This window comes from Vigna unguiculata, chromosome 3 (assembly GCF_004118075.2).
Source record: "Vigna unguiculata cultivar IT97K-499-35 chromosome 3, ASM411807v1, whole genome shotgun sequence".
NCBI classification, from domain to species: Eukaryota; Viridiplantae; Streptophyta; class Magnoliopsida; order Fabales; family Fabaceae; genus Vigna; species Vigna unguiculata.
In genome coordinates, this window is record NC_040281.1 from 54,421,473 (window position 1) to 54,440,798 (window position 19,326).

The 19,326-nt window shown below is 29.5% G+C and overlaps 1 protein-coding gene across 2 annotated transcripts; it reads right to left on the reverse strand.

Annotated features, from left to right (window-relative positions):
* Positions 1-10,466: 10,466 nt before the first annotated feature.
* Positions 10,467-17,469, reverse strand: LOC114178563 (probable serine/threonine-protein kinase DDB_G0291350). Of its 2 annotated transcripts, XM_028064558.1 has the most exons (7): positions 17,263-17,469; positions 16,932-17,160; positions 16,056-16,198; positions 14,097-14,240; positions 13,674-13,859; positions 11,770-11,894; positions 10,467-10,978 (listed from the first exon to the last, which is right to left on the reverse strand). In XM_028064558.1, the coding sequence occupies exons 2-7, from the start codon at positions 17,134-17,136 to the stop codon at positions 10,753-10,755; spliced, it is 1,029 nt and encodes a 342-aa protein (XP_027920359.1). In that variant the 5' UTR covers positions 17,137-17,160; positions 17,263-17,469; the 3' UTR covers positions 10,467-10,752. The 2 variants fall into 2 exon arrangements, with proteins under 2 accessions (XP_027920359.1, XP_027920358.1); XM_028064557.1 differs by having other exon boundaries at positions 16,932-17,425.
* Positions 17,470-19,326: the final 1,857 nt, after the last annotated feature.

A 19,326-nucleotide genomic window follows, 5' to 3' on the forward strand; every position in this document is an offset into this window, starting at 1 on the left:
AAGATTTTAATTTATTTTTATTAAATATTATTTACTATCAAATCATAAATTATCTAAATACTTGATAATTTTTCTACATAATTATTCTAATGAAAATATTCTTTTTATACTGGTGTCAATCCCTTATGTGATTAGACTTATGCTCATTAGTATTAAATTTCTCTAATAATTTTCTTTTGAAAGATCCTAACAGAATTTTTATGAAAATGTCCAAAATAAGGTTTATGATCGGTTGTGGAAGATTATTTGTTATTCATTATATAGTTGATGGTCTAGGAATGGACGATAACTATTACATCTGTAAAGATTATCTCATGATTTTAGAGGTACATCTTACTAGAAATTGAATGTATTATTGTGCCAATTAGAAATGCATAAACAATTTCTAAAAAAAATGTCTATTTTCTTTTCTGAGACAAGCCATCTTCTGTGGAATATAGGTACAAGTACTTTCATGACAAATACAAAATCATTTTTAGTTTCCAAAATATGTTTATATATATATATATATATATATATATATATATTTTGCATTTTATTATATTGTAAAAGTCATGAAACATCGCACATATAATTATCTTATATTGTTTTATATACTGTTTAATTCACGAGTAATTCATAGAGGGAGGTGTTGGTTAGGTTTCTAATTATGTGTCTACAGAAAAAGACTTAAATCAAATCCATTGTATCTCACTTAAGTCGAGCGGAGAGATCTTTTTGAGATAAAAAAAATGTTATTTTTTGTAACATTTGGGAGAAAGAAAGTACAAAAATTTGTTCGTATAACCAAGCAACATATAATTATTGTTCCCGCAACTAAACTAGATAATCAATTGGGAGGGTAGAAATTAAATTTTGATATCTATATCCAAGTCAGATATTAGTAAGGATTGAGTCTATTCTTCCCCTTGAGATGAACCTTCGTATATATAAGAAAACAAAGGGAGTTTGCATCTCAGATTCCCACTTTCCCCTTGAAATTTGAGGGTGGGTAAATTATTATTACATCTGGTTTTTGGGCAGAAAATTAATATTACAAGGAAACGTTTTATATGGTCTTTTCGAAGGTATAGAGTTTGTGATTAGGCTTGAAGTCAGCCTACATCCTTTCTCGAAGTCAGTCCAACACCATTTCCTTGTTTGACTTCTTATTTGTTGAAGTCGACTCATAACCTTCCTCAAGGTCCAACACCCTTTTTTTGGTTGAACTCTGACTTAGTCGGAGACTATTCAAGCTTAGGCCTATAACCTTCCTCAAGGTCGGCCCAACACCCTTTCTTTGCTTGGACTCTAGTTTTGTCGATGTTTCTTTAGGTTTGGACCTATAACCTTCCTCAAGGCCGGTCTTCTATCCACTTTAGGACCGACCCAAATCTTGGAAAGTCACCTTGGTTTATGATAGATCTTAATGAAACTCATCGTTTTATGACAAATCTTTATCGAGTCGAAATCAAAATGATCATATATTGATGTCAGTTATTCCCTAGACAGTACAATTATATAAATTATTATTACTATTTCTTTCATTACTAAGTTAGGTTGAAAATTGGATAGAAGTTTTGTGACATTGTTATTCACTTTAACCGTTAGAATTATGAAGTAAAAGTTTTGGTCGAAAAAATAAGTTTGTACAGTTGCTTTATTTTAATACTTTTTCTTTATTATTCAAATTTGAAATCTTTATTACTTTGATATAATGTCTGGTTATAAATACTTGTTCGTGTATTTAATCTAATTTTCTTGTATCTATATTTAATTTTAGTAAAGTAAAGCTTGATCGAGTAGTTTGTGTTTGTAATTTTTATTTTTTGTGAGAATCTTCTCACGTTAAAATATTGATGTCTTTAATAGTTATTGTTTCTATTTTTTTTTATTGTTGTTTTTCCTCCTTTTAGAAAGATTAGTATTTTGGTTGACATTTTTTTTTCTATTTGAGGGGCATAATGTCTCTTTGTTTTAGGCTATATTTTTTTATTTGAGTGAAGTCAAATATTGAGATGAAATTGCATGTGAATATTCCAAGATAGAATAGTGTTACAATAAAATTTGAGTGTTATTATCGAAACAAAACATGAAACATTAAAGCATTTAGGTCAGAAAATAGTTTTTCCTGACCTTGAGAGTTAACCTTTAATTTATAGACGAAGTAGTTACAAAAATAATAACTAACTACCAAAATAGCTCTTTTATACAAAATATCTTAATAAAATATCAACTAGTAACAAGACAAACTTAGGTCCAATTCCTTGGTGCACAAACTTTAGGTCAGTTTTGGGACCTCTTATCCATCTTCATGAATCAGGTCTGGTCCTGAACGACCAGGACGGTACACCTTTTGTCGTAACAATTGGCACAACCGTGGGGTCGGTATCGAGGTTCTACATGCAAACCGTCGGTCCCTTAAGTCCTCCAATGGGGATGACCTGCTCATTTCCCTTAGACCTCGACTAGGGGCTTATGTTTCTACCGCATCCAATAATCCCACATCACTTAGAAGTTGAAGCCTAAGACGATTTAATTACCTCTTCCTTTTTCCACCCACTGAGACGTCTTTTAAAGACAAAACTATGATAGAGTCTCACTCCAAAGCGGACAATACTTCGGATGCATGGTGATATACCCTAAACAATGTCACTCGAGTGACATGGGATCAGAACAAATAGAAAAGAAAAGAGGACGATAAATTTTCACACATGTAGTGAAAGAAGGATTGAAAGAGAAAGTGCGCGACGAAATGCTGAGTTAAAGGCTGAACACGAGCATAAAGAAAAGAAAAGGCAGGAAGACAGGGATCTTCCTAAAGAACTTGGTCATCCAACAAATGAGTAGAACCTTTTTGAAAGGATATTTTGGCTCTAGCCATTGGGAAGGTTAGGTGAATAACATGAGAATTCGCCGATAAAAGGAGAGAATTTTTCTCTTTTTAAAGGACTCGTGTTATAAATGATAGGACTTTCACAGATAGAGATATTCTCTTTGACAGTAAAAAAAAAACACTAATAGATTGTACGGAGAATTTTAAGTTATAGTTCTGAGATAAAATTCTAAATTTCCTTACTAAAACAATAACATATAGCCCAACTCATAAGAAATTAATATTGTTTTGGATTCAAAATCTTAAAAACAATATATTTATAAATTTTTTTCTTACATGTTTAACTTTGACATTTTATTTAACTGAACTTAGACTTGAACTTAAATTATTTCATACCTTTAAAAAAATTCACACAATTAAGGATTTCAACATGAGATAATCTAATTTTAGGAGACAAGGATACATCAGCAAGATATACGGAGGACAATCAAGTATAGATATCAAGGTTACAATAAACCAAATTATGTGTAGACATTAGGAATGATAGATTAGTTTTAAACGGAATTTGTATTATAAATTAGTTTTTGATGTGACTTTCATTAATATAAACATTTGTTTTCATCTATATAATGCACACAGACTAAATTAAGAGAGTAGTTTTTATAAATTTGAAGAAATTTAAAACTTATTTTTATAATTTTGCTGATTAGAATAAGCTGTAATAAAATTTGCTTATTAATTATAACCAAACATTATCATTATTAAAAAAAACATATAATTTCAATTCGCCAAGAGTCACAGCTCCATCATGAATTGGAATGATCCACGGCACGGCAATAAAAGGTGTATGATCCTTTTATATATAAACTTACAATACTTACCTTAAATATGTATAGAAAGGGAAAAAAAGGTATGAACATTTTGAAGACAGAAAAAACAAGAAATATTTCACTGTAAAAAAATATCATAAAATTTTATTTTCAAAATTAAGATTATATTAAAAAAAATATAATATTATACATTTTAATTGTAACAATAAATCTGTAACACAAATAAATTTAATTATTGCCAACGAATTAAGGATTGTTTAAGGATCAGAGAGATTTGCTAGCAACAATATATAGTTTTGTACAATTTCATAGAAAAACATTTAACACTTTAAAAAAAAAATTAAGAATATTTTCAAAATTCACGATATCCAATATTATGTTCATTTTTAGCCAATTTCTTTTCCATGTTCATTGAGTTCATTAAAGGCGTCTCAATCGACTCTCGGTTAAGACAACTTTATATTACAGAATAAAACAGATGATTAAAAAATAATTCAATCTCATAAAAGATAAAAAATATCTTTCACTTATATATTATATTTTATTATTATTTTTAATGCACACGACACTTGCATCTTCTTTATTTAGAGCTCTTTCATGTAAACTCAAACAAAAGCAAACAAAATAAAAGAAAGACATTAATTCATAAAATCAGTATAAGTAGCTACATAACTATCTTTCTTTAACAAACATATATTAGATACACTTTTTTTCTTATAACACCTGTAAATTTTTCTCTTTACGAAGTCGTTTGGTATAGAAACAAAATTTTCTGACACTCAACAACTATAATTCATAAGAATAAATAAATTTTGTTTGGTTAGCAAAAAATTTCTTAAAAATATTTATATAATTTCCTTTTAGAAATCAATGCAGTATTTTCATTTTGTTACCACATTAGAAACTAAACTAAACATGAAAAACTTACTTTCCCAGGTTGGAGAATTAAAAAAGAAAAAAAAAAAAAACTATCTACCAAAGGTCTTCTAATAAATGTGATGTAATATTGAAAAAAAAGTTTAATAGCTTCTTTTAGTTCTCTTATTATGATTTTTTTTAATTTGATTTCATAATTTGTAACGATTTGGATTTTTTTTCTTAAAACAAGTTAATATAACTTTTTCTGTTAAATTAACGGTAAGGATTGTTCAACAATAGCACAAACCATAAAAAATAAATAATAAATTATGAGTTTCAAATTGATTTATATACTAAAATGACACATAACAGAATAAATATCTCATATCATTGTAATAATCATTACCATAAATTAGGTGAAAAGGATCACTCAGTTAGAAAAACAAAACCAAATCAAGAACATGAGAAAATAAAAAAAAATTATTTATAACAACAACAGAGATTGAAATGGTGTGAAACCATGAGAAAGAATGAAGAAGAAGAAGAAGGTGTGAGAGATGCAAATGTTTGAGAGAAAAGTGAGGGAATGAGAACAGATACGAAGAACTCACTGGTTGTGAGTGGAAGAAGGGAGAGGCTTGGCCAAATGCGTGGGGTGGTGTTCTCCAGCAACGATTACCAAAATGTTGGGTCCTTCTTCAATTTCTGTTACTGCTGCGGTTACTCCTCTTCTCACGTTCATCTCACCCTCTCTACCAGATCTTCGACACCGCGAACACACCACCACCACCAACGCCAAACCAATCACTCCAAAAATCGGTGCAAGACCACCGTACAGAAACGAAGCTGAAGAGTTCCAGCTCCACTCGAACTTCCCCGTCTCATTGTTACCCATCGTGTCGTTCATTTTATCTCTCAATCCTCAAACATTTTCCGCACACAAATACAGATTCAACTCCACCTATATATTCTATATATATATCTACTCCACCAGACTCTGTTTTTTCTACACAACTCAACCAACCTTCTATGTTCTATCTTTAACTTTTTTTTTGTTATTGCTCTGGAAATAATTATATAGGTGGTTATGGAGACCGATTATTTAATTTCAATCTAGGGTTCGAACTTGGAACTTGGAACGTTATTTTTGCGTTCTTGAAAGACTGTGTATGGATTATTATTTTTTAAATGTATGGAATAGAATCTTCGTATAGTTTATTTATAATTTTGGTTCGACTTTAAGGGGAAAATAAAGGTTAAGAAAATAAAATAAATCCGTTTATGATTATATATTGGTACTTTTCTTCTTTGTATTTATAATTTGGATGATGATGGCGACCACGTGGGTTTTGCCTTATCATAAACCCAAGAGACGTTGATTTGAACATTGGATTGGTTACAGATAAACCTGGTTTTTGTGATAAGGATAAATTTAAGCATTTATTTCAATTTCTCAACGTTGTCCGTTCAAAATATATGGATTGCGAAATTCCAAAACGAAAACTGTTTGTGTATATTTATCACTCAATTTTATGTTACCTAGATTTAATCATATTGAGACATTTAGTAAAGAAAATATATCATAAAATACGTAAGAAAATCTTGAGTGATAAATATCACAAAATAATGATAGTTAAACGGTGTAAAATGAATAAATAAGTAAAATATATCATATATTTAACATCTGATGAGTAAAATTATTTTACAGTGAAAGTGGAAAGTTGTTTTACTAAAATTCTTTGATGAAAGGATTCCACACACACACCTTAGAGTTGTTAGAAAACTGAAGCTAGAAAATAAGAGTTACATGATCTAGAATATTACGACTCTATCAATGAATCGTGGGTCTCAACTCAATAATAAACATATAATGATGAATAAAATTAGTAAATATAAAAAGAATTGCTTTTATACTGGGATTCGTATTTAGCCAAACGAGGAATGACTGCAATCACATCCTCAGGTAGTAAGCATCATCTAAACTCCTAAGTTTCCATAAAATACTAAATTTAAACACTTTTTTGCTAAACTCTGAGAAGGGATACGATGTCCATTTGAAAATTCTAAAAGTACGAACCTAGTTAAGATAATGGTCATTTTTACTTGTCACTCACAATGAATGTCTTTAAAGAAATGAATGATTGGAAATAAGTAAAACTCCTAATATATATATATATATATATATATATATATATATATATATATATATATATATCACTACACACTTTTTATTTTTTATTTCTTGAAATTGTTTGATTTTTCATTAAATTTATTCGCATTTATGATATATTTCTCATCTCATCATAATCTTCATATATAATTATGTTCAATTGATGTATACCAATTAAATGTTTTTTTGTGTTTCACATTTGAATATTTCTATTATTTTTAAATATTTTTCTTTATGTATATTTTTCTTTTACATGAGAACGTTTAATACTCTCAATTTAACTATTCAACAACATAAACATTTCATTTATTAGATAATATAAAAAAATTATCTTCTTTACTCTGTTATTATTCATTTTTAGTTCATTTGAGGAACTCTTTTGTTTCGTTAAAGTAATTTTCATTATTTCTAAACCATTGACTATGTTGATTTGGAAAGTTTTCTTAAATCTTTCAAGTATTTTTCATCTTATCATATCCTTAATTATATATTTGTTTTCATTTTTGCGATTTCATTCAATAGTTTCTCAAATTGTTTCTAAGACACACATTTGATAATATTTTAATATTTTTATTTGTTGTTTATTTTTATCATATAGAATATTATTTTGATAGATTTTATATATTTTTTGTTTTATAACTCATTATCATACTGTAATTTTGTCACTATAATTGTATAAATAAATTTGATATACTATAATATAAAAATTTAATGTAAATGTCATAATTTTTTTATCACCATCCAACATATATTGAAGTTTAAAAGATATAGTGTATATGTTATAATTTTATTATTATTAGATTAATCTTTGTTCTTTGTGTATAATTGTATAAATAAATTTTATATACTATAATATTAAAATGTAATGTAATTATCATAATTTTTTTATCACCATCCAACATATATTGAAGTTCAAAAGATACAATGTATATGTTAAAATTTTATTCTTATTATTAGATTAATCTTTGTTCTTTACGTGATTTTGATCAAGCGATGTATATAACTTTGATTAATGTATGAAAAAAAACTCATTTAAAAAATTGTAGTAAACAAACATTTAAAATATATTTTAATTTAAATATTTGTTTTCCTTTTATATTTTTTATAAATATTTTTAAATTTTATCAATTAGGTTTCATTAATGTTTGCAAATTTAATAAATGTTTTGGCTCTCATGAAATTTTATTTGGTATTCTAATTTGAAATGTATACAGTTATAATTTATTTATAAATATTTGATATTGAAGAAACGATCATTCCTCTTATTATTGAATATTTGATAATATTATCTTTCCTTTACCGTAATTTTTTATTATTTTACTAAAAATAATTAATTAATATTAAAACGTTTAAAAAACGGGTATGTACAAGTATATATACTCATTACTCAATGAGGATAAGAATGAGACAAAAATTTAATACCAATTAAATTTAAGTATAGAAATGATAATGAACTTTTTCTATAAAAATGAGTATGGAAAACTTCACAATTTTGTTAGAAAAAATATACCTAAAGAGTTTGTTGTGTCAAAAATAATGTAGAAGAATGGTCTGCGGTTTTAAAAGATCTATGTGAGATATTTTGTACATTAATGGATTGATAATACATACTCAATATATTTTGTTCTTTTTAAACAATTTAATCTTTTTATCAAATATATTTCATTGGCTCTAAATATGATTATAGTTTTATTTTATTTTATTTACTAATATGATATTTTACTAATCTTATCTATTTTAGATATGCTAATATACTAGTGGGGTGGAATTCAATATTTTGATATTTTATTATGTTTACAGGTATATATAATTGTTTTCACCGATTATATTTTATTAAATTTGAATATATTTTACTTATGTTATATTTGGATTCGCATGAATACTTTTCATGTAGATGAGAAGTGAGTTGAAGACGTGTTTGGTTTTATTTATTTGTGCTGATTTGAGATGACAGATTTGTACATAAGTTAAAGATTTTAACATTTTCTAAAATGAAGAGAAATACAAAAAAAAAAAAAACTCATCATATTGTCCCTATGCTTAATAATTTAATTCACTTTTATACTTGTTACTTTCTTTTATATATATATATATATATATATATATATATATATATATATATATATATATATATATATATATATATATATATATATATATATATATATATATATTATAATTATTATACATATATATTCAATTAATTTTTAAAAATATTATTATTAATAATAATAATAATAATAATTATAATTAGTATTATATATTATTATTATTATTATTTTATTATTCAAATAAATATTTGTAAATGAATTAGTTGATATTAAATAAAATAAATTTAAATAAATGTGGATATATAAATTAAATAGTCTATTTTATAAATTATTTCAAGTTATCATTGAGAATAACAATAATTTATTTTAAGTTATTAATGGTAATATCAATAAATTATATTTTTCTAATTTTAAATAATATTTTTAATTTAATTTTAATATTATTTATTCTATTTATATTGAAGGGCAAAATGGTAATCATACAGTTCACGCTATTAATAATTATAATTTATTAAATTTTATCAATCACATCATATACAAACTTTTCACTTATATTTACTACAGTCATACTATCTTTCTCATGATCCAAACAACCACATTTTTACTAACAAATAAACTCAAATTTACGTAAATTTATTCCCTCAAATTCACACCCTAGTCCAATATAACATTATTATTCTATCTTGTTCACTAGTAAATATTATTTGTAAATTAGTTACCATAAAGATAAAAATATTTTAATTTTATAAGAACAATCCCTTTACCTAATAACTGGAAAAGGATTATATATTCTCGTTATATTTAAATTAAACTTTTACTCATCTTAAAATATTTAAATTTATATCATTATTTATTTTTTAATTAGGTTGAAAGCAAATTTTAAATTTCTCCATTCAATCCTGAAATGATCTACTTTTGTAAATTTATCAAATAAATTATAAAGACTTGAACTTCTTCCATTCCACTATTTTTTTACCACCAGTTCATTCCGGAATGAACTTTGTGGGTTTATTATTTGGATTGAAGAGAGAATTTGAAGGAGAGATAAATTTGAGAGGATGGAGAGAAGATTATAATATGTTTAGATTAAGAAAGAGGTAATATGATTTAAAAAAATTTTGCCATGAAAGTTTTTGAAAATTTGTATACGTATGATAAATTAAAAAAAATAATGAATAAAATTAAATAATTATTATTTTATCTTTGAATAAAAATGTGATACAAATTTAAATATAAATTATAGAAATCAAATTAAAATGATTATTTAAATTAAAAAATATAATTTATTATTATTATTGAAGCATGAAAATTCATGGAAACAAAATGATGGGATCAATGGAAACAAAATGATGGGATCAATTCCACCCTCTCCCTTGTAATCCATCTCTTCAAATCATTGCAAATCCTTTGATGCAAATAACATTCTCACTTGCTAGTCCTTCTTTACCAACAGTTCATTACTGGAAGCAAACATATGCTATATGTGAGAAAGGTGATGTCAAAACTAATCCGACTGGTCAGTGAAGACATGTAAAAAAGAATTATATATATATATATATATATATAATATTATTCATAATAAATTTTATTAAAATCAAACAAATAAAATTATCAAATAATTCATAATTATATTTTAAGAAGTATATATTTCATCAATTTCGATTTATATAAATAAGATATCGAATAATTTTATTTGAATATAATTTATATAAAAGAACATATATATAAGGAACAAATACATATAAAGAAAGAAAGTGAATAAATAAATGATACATAATATTTATTGATAAGTTGTGAAGACACAGGGAGATAGGAGATTTGATTACAAAAACAAAATTATGTAGAAATGACTGCCTAGACTACCACCAAAAACGAAGATACATTATAAGATTAACTCCGTCAGGCGAGGAACTGCTGTTGCTTTTTTCTAACCATTAACATATAACCGGACAGTAAATGCACACCAAATCTTTAAATGACTGCAAAATATGTAATCTCATGCACCACTTTTCCCTTCTCTATAGTAACTCATTGGGAGAACTTTGCAATCAACTTATCCACATGGATGACGATATCATCTATTCGGGGCCTCATAGCAGCCTGGGGCTGAAGCATCCATGACACGAACTGGTGAAAAGCTTCTGGATATGGAGGCTTAGGTCCAGCTGGCCATTTCACCTGAGCATTTACGATAGCCAATTGCAGGCTTCCACCAGACTCTCCCAGTGCATATTCAAATGGAGATACCCCATACCTGAAAATTTCAACCATCAACATCACCACCATATAATTCTAACACAACACCCACTAAGAGGAATAAACCAACACATTTACAGATAAAAATCATCATGATGGAGCTTAGGAACGTAGTTCGTTCAGCCAAATCAATGAAATATGCGAAGGGAGCATGGCTAAAAGCATTGCTCCAAATCAATAGCCTATGCAGAATATCATTATGTGACAAGTTTTTTAACTTTCTTTTACACAAATACACCACAATTTTGAAGCCATAGCTCTGGCTAGCAAGTATGATTTGCCGATCAACCCAAACAGCAGTTGACTTTTAAGCAGTTACACAACTATTACGGCAAGAATTGGCCAGGGCATAGCAAATAAAATAACTTATTTTCCCACTCTCCCTTCTTTTGTCTTATTTTATAGGTCATACTCAAGCAACAATAAAATGTGAATCCACCATATGTTGTTTTTTTCACTATAAAACACCATATTGCAATTCCATTTAATATTATATCGGTGGGTGATGGTAATAGAATAGCTAAGAAAACTACATAAAATATACAACCTTCCTCACGCTATTTAAAAAATTCTAATACGTTAATTTGAAGAATCTGTATGCACATCAAGGGTTCCAAATCAAATACATTGCACATTGAAACATGATTTTGATGAAAAGAATAAAAATTTAAAGAAAACCCGAAAAGAATTACCAAAATATGGTGATCATGCTGTATAAAGGCACAATTAACAAACGTCCTAACGATAAAAGTTAGCACACAATCACGTAAACGAAGGATTAGTACTCACATTATTGCATATAATGTGCATCCTAGTGACCAAATGTCAGTCCTCTCATCTATAGTAGCTTGGCTTGGACAATCCCACAGCTCAGGAGCTCGGAAAGGTGCAGAGCAGTGTTCAGCTGCCCATTCCTACATAGGAAGATAAGCAGCAATTAGCAGGTTAGAAAATCCTAGCCAGGTAACCGAAATGTAACTATGATCCTTCAAATTTGTAAAGCTTGTTCAAAACATAAAAAGTACTAAAAGAATTTAATATTGTCAAAATGGGCACATAAGCTAAGCAATTGAAATTTTTTAAATGAAACGTAGAACCAGTTAATGTACAGCAACATGTATATGCACCTACCATATTAGGTAATACGGTTCACAAACTTTAAATGTAGCAAAAACAATTAAAAAATTCTAAATTAATATATACTTTTAATTTAAGGACAGCATATTCCTAACTGTGCTAAAGAAATTATCAGGATTAGTGGAACTGCCAAGACATTAAGATGGAAAACAATTTTATCAATAAACCATATTAGAGTATAATGCGTAATATTAAAAATATAACCTTTTTATTTTTCTTTTTCGCTCAAGAATATTCTTTTGTTTGTTGTGCCAGCTGTAACAGTTTATTATTCTGTTGTCAGCTTTTGCACATCTGTACCCTAAGAAAGAGGCGCTTCTATAAACGCTCCCACTGTACTCTGTTCCCTGTTAGCTAAATGAAATAAAAATATTCGTTTATAACTTTTTTCTCTTTCAATTTCTCTAAGATGGTATCTTAGCCATTGATTCTAATGGTAAACCCTAATCTTCCTTGAATTTCTTTTTTCCCTATGACAACATCAAATTCCATCCCTTTCGCGCCTCGCCCTTTTGCTAACACTGCCAAAAAAACTCGATGACTCGATGAACACCTAATAAAGTCGCACAAGCTTAAGAGGTTCATTGTTAACCCATTGAGTCCTCCTGGAACCTCACCAATTCAAGATTCCGAATATCAAATGTTGCTTGCCCAACTTCAATCGGTGTTGATCTTTGTGAGAATTCTCTTGATAAACCTATACTATCAGACTCATCATCACTCTTGCCCTCACTAGTAATTGGGAATTATTTCATTTGAATGTGAATCATGTTTTTCTTAATGACTTCTTGGATGAAACAATTAATATGGTGCAAACCTCATGATTTGAAGTTGAAGAGAAATCCCTTGTTTGTAAACTAAACAGGGCCCATTATAGGCTCTCTGATTCTGCTATCTTCTTGGGCATAACTTGATTTTTGGTGGTCAAGAAAACAGCAGGTTACAACCAGATCAAACACACAAGCTGAATATGGCAGCATAGCTCAAACCTCAGCCGAGTTAACATGGGTTCAAGCTTTGTTAAAGGAACTCCATGTTCCTTTTCTACCCTTGTCCTGCTCTGTGATAATCAGAGTGCAGTAGCTATTACTCACAATTCTGTCTTTCACAGTCGGCCAAAACATTCTGAAAGTGATGTCTTCTATGTCCGAGAGCATGTTCTATCCAAGTAGCTTTTGATCTATCACATTCTATTTCCGAATCAATAGGCAGATATGCTCAAAAAGCCTCTCTCTTCAGCCAGATTTGACTTTCTTACAGGCAAGCTCAAGGGTTTTTCGGACAAATGTCAGTTTAAGGGGCACAGGAATTAGAGTACAATACATGTTAAACGGAAACTATTACTTCTAGAATATTTGTCGTTCCATCTATAACAGTTCATTATTCTGCCTTTGCATAACTGTACCCTAAGGGATGCGCTTCAAGAAATGCTCCCTCTCTGTATTCTGTTTTTGGTGGGTTAAATTAAATGAGAAACATTTACAGTTTAACTTTTTTCTCTTTGAATTTCTCCATGAAACAACTTATAAAAAAAGGGGGAAGGGAGAAAGAAGCACCTGTAACTGGAGTGCCTCTGATCTGTTGGTAATTTGCTTCCTTGCAGGACGAGCACTGCCAAAATCCATCAGTATGGCAAGAGGTGGCTGTCCTTTTCTGTGTGTTAAGAGAACATTACCAGGTTTGACATCATTATGTGCATAAGGAGGATCAAAGCTGTGCATGTGCTTGAGTCCTGCACAAAGCTGTTGATTCACAGGGTTGAAAGAGTGAGTTTCGGAACGAAACTAATTCCGTTTTCTTCTTCTACAATATAATTCTTACAATAGTAGATAACCCCATGTCACAAGAATTGCTAGGTTAATACGAAAATAAGTTGTGTAAGTATATATGAATCCAAGAAAGGTTATACGTTAAAAAGAGATCCAGTGCTAAAAATACTGAGCTTCAACCATATTGCATAATAGAAAGATGGTTCATACCTGACGAAATATTTGAAGAACATCTGAGGTGGAATAGAATTCCTTGTTGGATTTCATTACTTTGGCATTGTCTAGCAATGTTCCATCCATATGAACTGGAAACAGCAAGTATGCTTCATGGTTCCAAGACGTTTCTTGGGTAGGCTGTTAGGATAAAGTATATTTTCAACGTAAATATAGATCCAGGAAATGACACTGCAGAAGGAATAGCATTAAGCCAGATCCTTCCCAAGGAAATGAGAAAAGCTACACATTCACTCATTAAGAATAGTTTTATTCCTACTACACTATCAATGCCACATCACACAACATCCACAATTCGCAACCATGTTAAGAAGACCTAGATTTTGAGCAGTACCATTTGCTACAAGTCCGGTAAAAAGAGTACCATTACTGGACACATACGGAACCTAGCAGATCAACAGAAACTTAAAAATTGACAGCATGTATATTGTACTCGATACCTGTTTCTATTCAAATAGATTAGCAGTGACTAGTGACAACATACTTTCACAAGATATATTTACCAGAAGCAAAATGATTACTCTTACAGTATTTATCAAATTAAAATTGTAGAATAATAAACTGGGATCAATTTGGCCACGACATGAAAAAAAATTCACCCTCTACCTACCATATAAGTTGCAATGGTGCCTCATTATAATATCTTCAAAACCACATCTGAATAACATTATCATTGAATTGAGTCTCGCCAAGAAAATTACATCATTGTAGCCATCCAATATAAGTAAAACAGATAAAGAAAAACCATCTTGGCCAGAAGGCTCTTCAGTCCAATGAAGATACAAGGGATATAACATTTTGCATTCAAAGAGAATATCATAAATTAATATGTACTCATCTTCTATGCCAAGATATTTCAGTGTTCTAATAAAGCTCAAACGTTCAATCACAACAAACAACTATATCATAACATGAAATTAAGATGGTAAAGTACTATTCCCCTCAACAATACAAATCCTAGAAGCAAATGTGGTAGAGCCAAGAATTCAGGAACTTTATTTAAGAAACAAAGGCCCTGTCTGATGCCAATCGTTTTTATTTTGAGTTCTGAAAACATGTTTTTAAAACAAGAAAAACAAAAAGATTTGAAGATGATTTTTGAGGACGTGTCACGTTTCTGTGCTTCTTTGTACCCTTGAAGACCATGGGCTTCTCCGTTCCACGTTCAAATCAAAACCCAACAACGATGCACACACCCATCAGCATCATGGTTCAGGCACTCAAGCTTGATTTGGTCACCATTGCAGAGGCTTTTTGAGAGGGTTGTCATGTGGGTTTCAGGGTACAAGAGTATGTGTATGTGGTCCGAGAACATGGAGCAGGGTAACCCATGTTCGAACAAGGATGGGGCACCTGGGGTCCAGATTTTCCAGCAGGTGGTGCTTGGACTTCACAGCCTCAGCGATGCAGCCCTTGGTTGTAGCAGTGGGGGCAGAGGTGAGGAAACACAGCATGGGAAGTAATGAGATCAGATGGAGGTGTGCCAGCTGGAATGGTGGGCTCACGATGAAGCGGTTGGACAAGATAGTGTGAAAAATTAGAGGAAGAAGGGTGGTGGTTGTGGGAGAGATTGGTGGTAGAAGCGGGAGGTGCAGGAGGGTGGTGCGCAAGGCAGATAGAAAAATTGTTAATGATTTTTTTTTCTTTGTTCAATTTTCAGAAACCATAAAAAACAAGTTCTAAGAAAAGTTTTCAAAACTAGCTTTGGAAAACCTCCAAGTGTATACAAGCAAGGCAATTTTCAGGTAACATACAATACGGCAAATTACAATGTTGTAGTGTAGTCCAGGATCAAATTTTAAAAAGTGAACATCCTGACAGATAAGGCAAGTGTCATAGCTGAACCAGTAACACTCTTTAGTTAACCAAGGGGAAAAAAAATCTGAACTGTGATGTAATAAACAGAGGAATAAGTTGGCTACATAAACTACTTACCTTAACAGAAATGATTGCATGATCAAGAAGTGGGAGCAGATTGGGATGATTGAACAGTGACGAAACACGGATCTCCTCCCTGACCAACTCCAGCTGTTCATTGTTCTGAATGAGGACCTTTTTCATAGCATAAGTCCCATCATCTGGAAAAAAGAGATAGTATAATTAATGAATTAATTCAACCACAGAACCTTACGTTGCCACCTACTTAAATTTTATTTTAAAAAGACCACCGAATAATTTTAGTTTCTACAATAACGCTCCAATTTCTTCTCACTGATAATCGAAATTGAACTGACACCACCATCATTGCATAATAACCCAGAATCTCCTATTTTCAATTGCTGAAAGGAGTGGTTAAATTAACCTCCCAATCAATTACCACCACCACCACAACGACAAATAGGACGTCCAACACATCCTATCTAAGGAAAAATTGCGTTAAAAATATCTCAACAAATAAGCCATTGGCTCCAACGCGTGGATTCAAACAAGTATTCAAAAACAACAAGCTCGATTCATAAACTAAAATTACTTTCTAAATATCCACAAAACAAGACTAAGCAAACGCTACATATCAACAGAATTGCATAACACTATCCACGAACAAGCCACATCCTCCAACTCCAGTATTCCACAAACATTCCAAAACAGCAAGCTCGAATCAGAAACTAACTGAAACAGATCCGAAATTAAATCTCCACGAATAACCGAGTATCTCAGTTGGCCGAGGAAATGCCATCACTGATCAATAAAAACGCATGTAAGAACACAAAAAACAACACAGATCACACAGATCAGGATACAACAAGTCAATTTCAGTAGAAAAAAAAACGAAACACAAAAGACAGAGAGACGTGAAGGAATGAAACGAACCAGAGATATGAGAGGAGTCTTTGAGCTTCTTGGCAAGGCCACCGGCGGCGGAGTCATTGATAAGCTCCTTGACGAGGTAGACGTAGGCGAAGCCACCTTCTCCGAGCTGGCGCACGATGCGGAAACGATTCTCGTTGATCCACGCATCGCCTCCGCTGTTAACGGAGTCGTACAGCGCGTTCAAACCGGAGAATGAGCACCCCATTTGGTTTTCCCTCTTGCTCGCTCCCTGCTCGAGTGGGTGTTGGTGTTGCGTTGCGTTTGTGTACAACAGAAACAATAATTAAGAAAAGAACTGAAATCAGGTGTCCAAAATTTGATTTTCGAATACCTGATTTCACGTTATTTGAGTTGGGAGCAATGAGATTCGTAATTTGCAAGCGTCAACCCTCCCCTTCCTATAAATTATTCCGCGTGGATTCGTAATTTTCTTAAGAGCCAACACCTCTCTTGGATCCCTCCATTCTCAGCCCAACGCCTGTCTCGTTTATTTCAGGCACACATTTCATCCATACATTTATCTTCTAATTAAGAATTTACTTCAATTTCCTTGCCAGATTCTACACATTAATAATATTAATTCATTGTTAATTAATCGGTAAATACTTAGTTCCTACACTGATATTCTAAACGTCAACTAATAAAAAATCACACTACACGGCATTTCCAAAATTATCCTTCTCAAAATTTATTTAAGGATTAAATATATATTTTTTCTTTATTTTTAAGTAAAAAAATGAAAATAGTTTAAACTAGAAACTTTGTTTTAACTTAGTTTTTTAATTTAGTTTCTTAATTTTAGAATTTATATAAATTTAATTTTTTTTATTCAAATTTTATTAAATTTTTTTCAGATTTCAAACATATTTTATAATAATATTTAAATAATTTATAACAGTCGACCCATTTTTACTCTGATATTAAATATACTTTGTCAAATTAACTTTTTTTCAAAAATTATATAGATGCATATTTAAAAATAAGAATTAAATTAATCTATTTTGGAAAAAAATTAATTTTAATTTTTAAATTAATAAACTAAAAATATATTTAACTTGTTAATTAAAAATATTTTTTTCAATTTCACAGTAAAAAATCAGACAACGTTGAAGAACTCAACTATTTATTGATCAGGTAAAAGTTTGCTCGTATATTTTTTTTACCGTTATCATAAACTTAAAATTGTTTTGAATTATATAATAATTTATATCGTCAAATATATTTTCAGTTCATTTTGATTAAACTTTTAAAATATTGTTTTGATGACACTTGCCCAACTTAGGTTTGATCCCAATGTCAAAGAGTGAAATCAATATTCAAATTGATGGTGTAAAATAAATTAATAATAAATTCAATTAAACTAACTATGGACATCCACCTAATTACCTAGATGTGGACATTGCAGTTGAGTGAATGCATATGAGTGGCTTGAATATGGAGAAAACAATGAGAGAATTTCAACAACTAATATTTTTCTTAAAAACGGCACCAAAATAACAAAGAGCTTAGTTGAATGATTAATTAATTGTGCGTAAATAAATAACTAAATGAATAAATATATCATTACTTTAAAATAATTAAAATATTTTTTTAATTTTTGTTACAGGACCTTCTTAACTTTAGTGTAATGGTTAAGTGTGAGTGGTTTATAAAAATTATGGGGTTAAAAATTGTAAAAATTGAGAATTAGAAATAAATATCTCAAATATTGGATTGGAATATTAGTTTGCCAATGATTTTTTACTCAAACTTTGTTCAAGATCAACTTTATTATGAATTGTATTTTTTTATCATGATTGAGTTCATTTGTTCTTTCTTTTTGAACAATTGTCCTAATGAAAATTAAACATGTAACTTTTAAATCGTTTATAATTCTTGGATCAAACATTTATTATCTAGGTTAAAAGTTATAATTAATAAACGTTAAGATATAACTTTATCTATTTAAAAATATAATCATTGGAACATATGTTTATTTTTAATGAGATGTTAAAATAACTTTTAACCCAACTCACTGTTAGAAATGTAAAACTGATTTCTAACACGTGAATCGATGCAATTCATTACTAAAAAGGCCAAAATGAATTTTAATATGTAAATCAATGTAGCTCATCACAGATTCAAATTAGGTTGGGTTGAATTGAACTTAACTTACTAAACTTATAGATTAAACAGAGTTGAATTGAAAGTGAATTAACTTATAATCCTCCAATAACAAAATTTTATTAATTTTTTTTTCAATTTTATAAGTTTTTTGATATAATTATTTAATAATTCTAATTATATAAGTTTACGATTTGATTTCTCTAACTCCTATAATGTTAATAATGTTTAAATAATTTAGATATTTAATTTATTTATTTTTCAAAGTATATACTTCTTATAATTTTGAATT